Source organism: Colobus angolensis, unplaced genomic scaffold, assembly GCF_000951035.1.
Source record: "Colobus angolensis palliatus isolate OR3802 unplaced genomic scaffold, Cang.pa_1.0 Scaffold126, whole genome shotgun sequence".
Taxonomy (NCBI): domain Eukaryota; kingdom Metazoa; phylum Chordata; class Mammalia; order Primates; family Cercopithecidae; genus Colobus; species Colobus angolensis.
The window spans coordinates 705,981-714,520 of NW_012113808.1; the positions used below are offsets into that span (position 1 = coordinate 705,981).

An 8,540-nucleotide genomic window follows, 5' to 3' on the forward strand; every position below is an offset into this window, starting at 1 on the left:
TGTAACATTAAGATCACCCATAAAGTAAAGATTTTATCCCTAAGAATATGTAAACACGACACAAAAAATTTCTTTAGGAAATATCACCTGCCTACTTCCTTACTTTGTTTCTCAGGTCTCCTTTCTTCCACCCAAACCTAACTAATTCTAACCCCAAATATGCAAGGGAATAGTTTTCTTACATCAATGTCTCGGACAGTTTTCCTCTCCCTCATCTGCCATTCACAGCTCAAAAACTCAGCTCAGGCCAGGCACAGTGGCTCATGCCTGTAATTCCAGCACTTTGGGAGGTGAGTAGATCACTTGAGGTCAGGAGTTCAAGACCAGTCTGGCTGACACAGTGAGTCCCTGTCTATACTAAAAATACAAACATTAGCAGGGCATGGTGGCGTGTGCCTAAAATCCCAGCTACTCGGGAGGCTGACACAGGACAGTTGCCTGAGCCCCGGAGACAGAGGTTGCAGTGAACCAGGATCGAGCCACTGTTCTCCAGCCTGGCAACAGAGCAAGACTGTCTCAAAAAAAAAAAAAGGGAAGATCAGCTCAGATGTCACCTTTTCTTAGAAACCTTCTCCAAGTACCCAAACTGGTCAGGTGCCCCTTCTTGTCACTCCCACAACATGCTATGCATGCTGCAATCATTGCCCTTATCCTACTTAACTGTAATTATTTGTTTACTTTTATGACTTCTTGTGCCCTTAAAGGCAGAGCCTGGATCTGTAACTTCTATATCTCAGAAACTGAGAATAATGAGTAGGATACTGTATATATTCCTAATGCTTGCTGCAATCAGCAGTATCTTATATGTTTCTAAAATGCTATTTTTAGATCAGAGTATTACACAATAACAGTGCAGCTGGGGAAATAAAAACAGCCTGAAGTACTAAGAGAAAGTAAGGTTACCATGGAAGTAAAGGTTACCCAGTCACAAAACAGTAGCGAGAACTAGAGGGTTGCTGTCCAGCATCAGAACTACAGAATGCTCAGATCCAACTGACATAGTTTTTCACATGAAAAAGTGGACTCAAGTCTTATTAAAGAATCGTTGGTGAAGGGGGAAGTAAAAAAAAAAACAAAAAAACAACTCCTTCCTTTAATGTACAAAATGAAAATTCCCGCCAATTCACAAACCAGTTGAGAGCTTAAAAAGCTACATGTTAAAAGCTGGATCTGCATAGCAACCCTCTTCTTCCCTTCATGCCTGCTCTGGAGTAGCAGTCAGAAAACAAAGTTGATATCCACCACAGAACTGTGGAGAAGATCAATGTAGAGAGAGATTTAAATAATAAGCCTTATAGGCAGTTAGCAATCAGAAACCGAAAGGTCTTGATAGACAGGGAACAGGAGTTTCTCCAAAGGTCTTGATAGAGAGGGAACAGGAGTCTCTCCAAAGAATATTGGTGTCTCAATTTGAAGGAAGCCATATTCTCTTTCGAAACTGGGGTGTTTATCTTGCTCTGTCGTGTTAACCCTGTTTTGACCTTTCTGCACAAATGAACACTACATTTAAGCCCAAACCAGACACTAATCACCAGGACATGCTAATATGCTTTTAAAATGAATTATTTTATTTCCTCCTAAAGTAGCTAAAAACCAATTTAGTGGTTAAAAACAACAAGAAACAAACAAAAACCAAATCAGTTGCCCCAGGACTGTGCAATCCTGAAGGCTATAAAACTTCCATCTCATAATTTCATGAAAATCGTGGGTGACCAACATCTGCCAGCAAAAAAGACCGGTTAAAACCAAGAGAGGAAGAGGGGGTTGGGGGGAAAAAAGGCAAGCGGGAGAGAAGCTGGGTGGCGCTGGCGGTCCTCCAAAATGATTTGTGAAAAAGGTACAATAATGACTGGAAGACAAAAACAGGCAATAAAAACGTCTAGAAGTTCTAAATTTTCCTACATTAAAGTGTTTAAAACTCTATCCCCACATACAAGCCAAGTGCTTTACTCCCAGGAATATAACAGCAGCAAAGGGCGGGGTGCGGAGCCACAGGCTATCTCAGGGCGGGTCAGACCCGCGGGTTTCTCAGGTTTGCCCAAAGGTAGCTAGACACGCCCTTGCTAGAGATGGGGAAACTCCAATTCTCATCCCTCATTCCCGTGTCCAGGAGCTTTCTGAAGGCCCAGGGCCTGATAGAAAGAAAGAGAAGGAACAAGTGGAAAGGAACCAAAGGAACCATAATCGGTAGAAACTTCCAAAAGCATGCACACACAGACACACAACGATACACTGTTGTCCTGGAAACCAACCCAACCAACTAACCCCTCCTCGGGAGCCTAGCGGGCCAGCTCTTTTGGGCAAGGGTCTTGGGCCGGAGGAATAGGGAGTGGGAGAAAGGGGTACTATCTCGCGCAGCTCCGCTCTGGGCCTCTTTTCCCTGGGCGCCTACCGAGTAGAGGAGCACGACAGCGCTGGGACTGGTTGGGCCAACGGAGAAATAAGAGTTAGATGAACTGCTAGACTCCATGGTGCGGCTGCCGTCCCGGGCGGGGTCTGGGATTCCTTGCTAAGCAGTGGTGGTGCTGCTGCTGGGGGCGGTTCTTTCGCGCAGGACGGCCCTACTTCGCCTAGGGCGGCGGCACCCTCTGCAGCTGCACCACAGGACCCCGGGCGCCGCCATCTCAGCCAGGACGGAAGCCGCGCAGGGCCCTACGGCGCATGCGCGCAGTCGCGGAACCCGGAAGCGGGGATGCCGCGCGGCAGAATGAGGTTTGATTCCTCGGTTGATCCCACAATGTCGCAGGAGCAAGGCCCGGGGTCCGCCACGCCTCCCAGTTCTCCGACACTTCTTGACGCTCTGCTCCAGAACCTTTACGACTTCGGTGAGTGCGGGGTCCCAGGAGCCCACGTGGAGAGCAGATCTGAGGAACGTGGTTTTCCTGTGCGGCCCGTGCTGAATTGGCCTCTGCTTTGAGGCTAAATGTTCTTGCATGTCAAGCACCCTTAACTTCGACCCACCTGGTTCCAGTAGCGGATGCAGAACACATTTCTCCATCGGAAGTCACCCCTTGACCGGGCTCTGTCGAGTTATTCGTCAGACCTTACAACTCGTCCCCAAGTGTGGGGACCGTCGTACTTTCTTGTAGGAAGCACCGAGGCTTTCCGATTTAACGGGGGCAGTGTACATAGGACCTTGGACTCCCGAAGTAGCCCACTTTTCCACGTTTTCTTGAGCTCTGGGATGTCCCTTTCCCCATGCCACCCCCAAGACCTGCCTGACCTTGGTGCGGTAGTGTCATTTCGCTCTGGGACCTCGGGCCTGTTGGATAATTCACCAGTTTCATCCTTGTGTGCCCCTAGCCAGAGACATAGCCCTTGGCGAGTTGTCCTTTTCACAACTTTTTTTTTTTTTGAGACGGAGTCTTCCTTTGTCGCCCAGGCTGGAGTGCAGTGGCGCATCTCGGCTCACTGCAAGCTCCGCCTCCCGGGTTCACGCCATTCTCCTGTGTCAGCCTCAGAGTAACTGGGACTACAGACGCGCACCACCACGCCCGGCTAATTTTTTGTATTTTCAGTAGAGATAGGGTTTCGCCGTGTTAGCCAGGATGGTCTCGATCTCCTGACCTTGTGATCCGCCCGCCTCGGCCTCCCAGAGTGCTGGGATTACAGTCGTGAGCCACCGCGCCGGGCCTTTTTTTTTTTTTAAACAAGTGCGCCAACCTTTTACTCTCCGTTCTTTATCTTGACGGGGGAAAAGGAAAATAAAAGAGCCCATTAAAGTCGCATGCCGTGTCAGTAGGAAGACAGTGCCTCATACTCTTTGAAGAGCTTGCCCGGGAGAAGGTAACACCCTTTGCACATGCACTAAGGAAAATCATTAGATTTCAGGACAACACACATGTCTTAAATTTACAGCGTGATATTTTAAAAGCTATTTTTATTTTGGAACGACTGCTCAAAATTCTAAGCTCACCTAAACAGTAGGAATAATAATTAAAAGTATTGAGAACTTGCCATATACCACATGCTTTTCATGTATTTGCTCATTTAATTTTCAACTTCATGAAATAGACACTGTCATGAATCCCATGATTGCAAATGTAAAAACAAGTACTAGAGGTTCGTGAAACCTGATACAGGTTGTCTAACTGGTAATTTTTGCAGAGCCTGGATTCTGATTCTAGCCCCAGACCCCACACTTGTATTCACTAGTATTTCTGTGCCCTTGGACATACTGGAGGACAGAGAAGACTTAGTCTCTGACCTTGAGAAGTTTAAAATCTAGAGGAAAAGATTATTCTGCAAAATAATATAATTTATGTCAACACAGGCTGGAAATCATGGTAGGAACTCTGAAGGCATTGAAGGTGTGTATTCATTTTTATATCCTTAATGCCAAAGTTTAGTTGGCTCTTAAATGTTTATTATGTAAAAGATTAAGCAAATAGTAGCAAGCAGAAATCAACAGCTGGTAATTTAGAGAGCTCTGTGGTATTTGTAATGCATGTGGATAAGGATGCCTAAGCATTCTAGTTAGAACTTTCAGGTGACTGGTTAGAGCTTGAACAAGTGAAATATAGAGTAAATAAGAGAATTTAATAGAAAACAAAGGCATTCAAATTGAGCCAGTTGTCTTAGGTTCGTCTTAATTCCGAACTGTGAAAGAAAATAGGAAGACTATTCCATGTCCATGTTCCTGTAACCCGGAGAGTGTTAAAAAGAAACAGTGGCTGCAGTGCCTGATATTTTTAGTATAAAGCCAATTGGGATTACCAGCCCTGGGGACTATTGCTGTGATGACACTTTGAGTAAGGACCAAGATGGGGACTAAAGTGATTGTACTAATAAGGGTCGAAGACATAAATATAGTTACCTAGGAAAAGATGACCACATTTTGGATTCTCTGCATTTTGCAAATACACTCTATTTGAAGGAAAACAAATAGTTTATTTCTTTGTGTGTGCTTCTAGGTGCATATAGCCCTGGAATATATACAGGTACATTCATATGATTTGATACTGATGATAGCTAAGACTGAAAATATTTATTTTCCTTCCTGTGTTTGAACAAACAGGAGATAGGGAAGGTGAAACAGAACAGAAGAAGATCATAAAGAAAAGGGAAAACAAGAAGAGAGATGTGGAGGCTGCAGCGGCCTTGGCAGCAGAGCCATCTGCCCTACCTGGTTCTCCCATAAGAGGCCAGAGGAAGAGTGCTTTGAACTTCTTCAAGGAACTTAGAGAAGAGCGGCATTGTGCTCCCGCTGGGACCCCCACAGGTCCCTCTTCAGAACCAGAGATCCTTGCTGCTGCAGTTTATCCCTCTTCCCTAAAGAACAATAGGGAACAAGTAGAAGTGATAGAATTTCACAGCAGAAATAAAAAAAGAAAATTGACGCCAGATCATAACAAGAGCACAAAGGTAATGAGTTGGTTAGCTTATATGTACGTGGTGAAACCCCTGGTACTGTAGTATTAGGTGAGTAGCTTTTTAGACTGTGGCAGGAATGCCTGACTATCCTTAGGCCTGCAGATTTGCCAAAAGGACTCACAGGACCCAAGACAGCATATAGCCCTTATCAGTCATGTAGGCCTACAGACTGACCTTAGTTATTCAAGTTCTAAACCTCCAGTGAAAAGCAGGTATTCACCATCAATCACATTGCTAGTATAAACTGTCTGGGAAAACTTGGTACAGCAGTAGTTCAAGACTTCAGATATGCAAAAACACTCTGATCAGGCAGAATATTCTAATTGCTCAATTCTCAGGAGCCAGCCAACTGCCAGTGTTGAAAATAGGACTTTCTTGAGAATGTGCAAGGTTTGATAAACACAGGCCTGCTGAGTTAACCCTTTCAGCAACTCTTTCTGGCATTCCTGTTATGTGCTAGCCACAGTTGTAGGCACTGAGATATAGCAGTGAACAAAATATGTAGAAATTCTTGCTCCTGAGGAAAAGCAATGCTGGTGGAAAAGCAATTTGATTTTTCTGAGCAGTGATCCTTTTCAGACTGAACTTGTAAATCTGACCCAAAATTCAGTCCTCAAGGGAGGTATGGTTTCTCCTCCAAATGTTTTTAATTTTTTTTTTTTTTGAGACGGAGTCTCGCTCTGTCATCCAGGCTGGAGTGCAATGGTGCAATCTTGGCTCATGGCAAGCTCTGCCTCCTGTGTTCACGCCATTCTTCTGCCTCAGCCTCCTGAGTAGCTGGGACTACAGGCGCCCGCCACCACGTCTGCCTAGTTTTTTGTATTTTTAGTAGAGATGGGGTTTCACTGTGTTAGCCAGGATGGTCTTGATCTTCTAACCTCATGATCCACCCGCCTTGGCCTCCCAAAGTGCTGGGACTACAGGCGTGAGCCATTGTACCCGGCCCCAGATGTTTTTAATTTATTGACAAGCATGTCATAATGGCTTTGACAAATTCATTGCTATTCCATTTCTGTAACCTTCCCCATGTCCTGCAAACCTTTGTCTATCAACAAAAAAGTGAGGATTGTATGTATTAGTTTCTAAGGCCACTCTAATGAATTACCACAAACATGGTGACTTCAACCAACAGAAATGTATTCTCTTATAGTTCTGTAGTCCAGAAGTCCAAAATCAAATTGTTGGCAGGGCCATGCTGCCTCTGAGGGCTCTGGGGGAGAATCCTTTGCCTCTGACCAGAAGGTGGCTCTAAGAGTTTCCTTGGCTTGTGGTGTGTTACATAACTATAATCTCTGCCTCCATCTTAACATGGCTTTCATCCCCTGTGTCCCTGAGTCTCACGTTTCCCTCTGCCTTTCTCTTGGCTTTAGGGCCCACCCTGAATCTGGGATGATCTCCTCTTGAGATGTTTAATTGTGCTATAAAGATCCTTTTCCAAGTGAGATCATAATCACAGGTTCTGAAGAGGAGTAGGACATGGCCATATGTTTTTAGAGGCACAGTTCTACCCACTACAAAGATAGTTTGGCTTGCACTGTTCTTTATGAATGTGTAAATGTATGTTAGTGTCCAGTGTTTGCCGCATCTTTATGGTTTTAAAAACCATCTCTATAATCTTTTCTAAAATTCAGGTAGCACTTCACGTCAAGCTCACTGGCATCTCTTCCTCAAAGATCCTTAGTGCATTCTGCTTGCTGAGCGTGGTGGCTCACACCAGTGATCCCAGCACTTTGGGAGGCCGAGGCCAGAGGATTGCTTGAGCCCAGGAAGTCGAGGCTGCAGTGGGCTGTGATTGTGTCACTGCACTCCAGCCTGGGTGACAGAGCGAGACTGTCTCAGAAAAAAAAAAAAAAAGAGATTTTTAGTGAATCTGTAACTGTATCTACCTTTATTTTAGGATTCTTGATAAGCTTCTTAACTCTTATGTTCCAAATACTAAGGCTCTGGTAACTGTTACAGGTGGGTCAAGAAATGGATTTCTTTGGTGTTTGGCGCAACCAGAGCCCCGAAGCTGGCCATATCCCAGTACCCCAGTGTATCCTATAAATACTGGTATTTTCTGTATGAGTCATGATGTGAAAAATGTTGGAGAGCACTGCTTTGCAATATAATTCAGCATTTGAAGGCTTAAACTAACATAAAGCATTTAGGCACCCTTTCTTGTTTCTTCAAGTGTCTCAGACTTCAGTTTCCTCTTATGTTCCCTCATCTTCTTTCTGGAATGGAAAGTTTTTTTTTTTAATAGAAAGGACAGAAGAGTTGGGATCGAATGAGTCTGCATTTCCCTGTTGCTTAATAATAGAACATCCATGGCAGTCTGTCAGATTGTCTTTTGCTTCCTGTTCCAAGCGAGCCCTTGTGCATTCAAGTGGGCTTTTCTCAGGAGCCTCAGCTCACTCTACATTTTGAACTTCCTGACCTTAATGAAATTTTTCATTTGTCATTGTTACTGTGCCCTTTCTTCTTCCTTTTTTTTTTTTTAAATGTGTCGTTTGAAATGTGAGTGTGTCTGGTTAAGGAGCTAGAATGTGGACACATTAAAAACACATACACCCGTAAAACGACCTCAGAGTGTTGCCATTGCAGCGTGGAAATAAATACATGTGAATATAATGCTAGTTCTTACGGCATATTCTGGGTATGCTAAGTAAAAGAGTAGTCAGCCAGCTGGTGCTAATTGGAATACACCATCTGTGCTGAGTTTATGTAACATGGGAAAGTATAGTTGTGCCCTTGTTCCCTAAAAACTTCTAAGCCATTGCAGGGCAGTTAAACAGACATGGGTGGCAAAAATATATGATGGTTAGTGATAACCTCCATGACCAATCATAGCATCAGCTGTTCATTTTTAGAGAATGCTTGAGAAAGGAAGAAGGGGATGGTGCGTTGGACAACAATCCAGCTAGCCCTGCCTAGACCCAGGAAATGACCTTATTTTTCCAGAACTTGTGCTATAAATTCTATGATTAAGCTGCCTTGTGCATTGAAGCAGGTTTTCATGGGTTTATCTGGGAACTTGGCCACCATTTATATATATATATATTTATGTTTAGAGACAGGGTGTCACTCTGTCACTTCTGCTGGAGTGCAGTAGTGCGATCATAGCTCACTGCAGCCTCCAATTCCTGGGCTCAAGCCATCCTCCTGCCTCAGCCTCCCAAGTAGCT

The 8,540-nt window shown here is 44.5% G+C and overlaps 2 protein-coding genes across 5 annotated transcripts in view; one reads left to right on the plus strand and one right to left on the minus strand.

Moving 5' to 3' along the window:
* The window catches only part of GNPAT (glyceronephosphate O-acyltransferase), a 36,547-nt gene extending 33,871 nt beyond the window's left edge, over nt 1–2,676 (minus strand). The window contains exon 1 of one of the 2 annotated variants that reach the window (XM_011933307.1): nt 2,393–2,676. In XM_011933307.1, the coding sequence (XP_011788697.1) occupies nt 2,393–2,470 (78 nt within the window). In that variant the 5' untranslated portion in view covers nt 2,471–2,676. The remainder of the gene's footprint in view (nt 1–2,392) is intronic. The other variant, XM_011933308.1, reaches the window with a different exon arrangement.
* LOC105505471 (chromosome unknown open reading frame, human C1orf131) overlaps nt 2,386–8,540 on the plus strand; it is an 18,461-nt gene continuing 12,306 nt past the window's right edge. For all 3 annotated transcript variants that reach the window (XM_011933304.1, XM_011933305.1, XM_011933306.1), the window contains exons 1-2: nt 2,386–2,825; nt 5,018–5,364. In XM_011933304.1, coding sequence (XP_011788694.1) covers nt 2,693–2,825; nt 5,018–5,364 — 480 coding nt within the window. In that variant the 5' untranslated portion in view covers nt 2,386–2,692. The remainder of the gene's footprint in view (nt 2,826–5,017; nt 5,365–8,540) is intronic.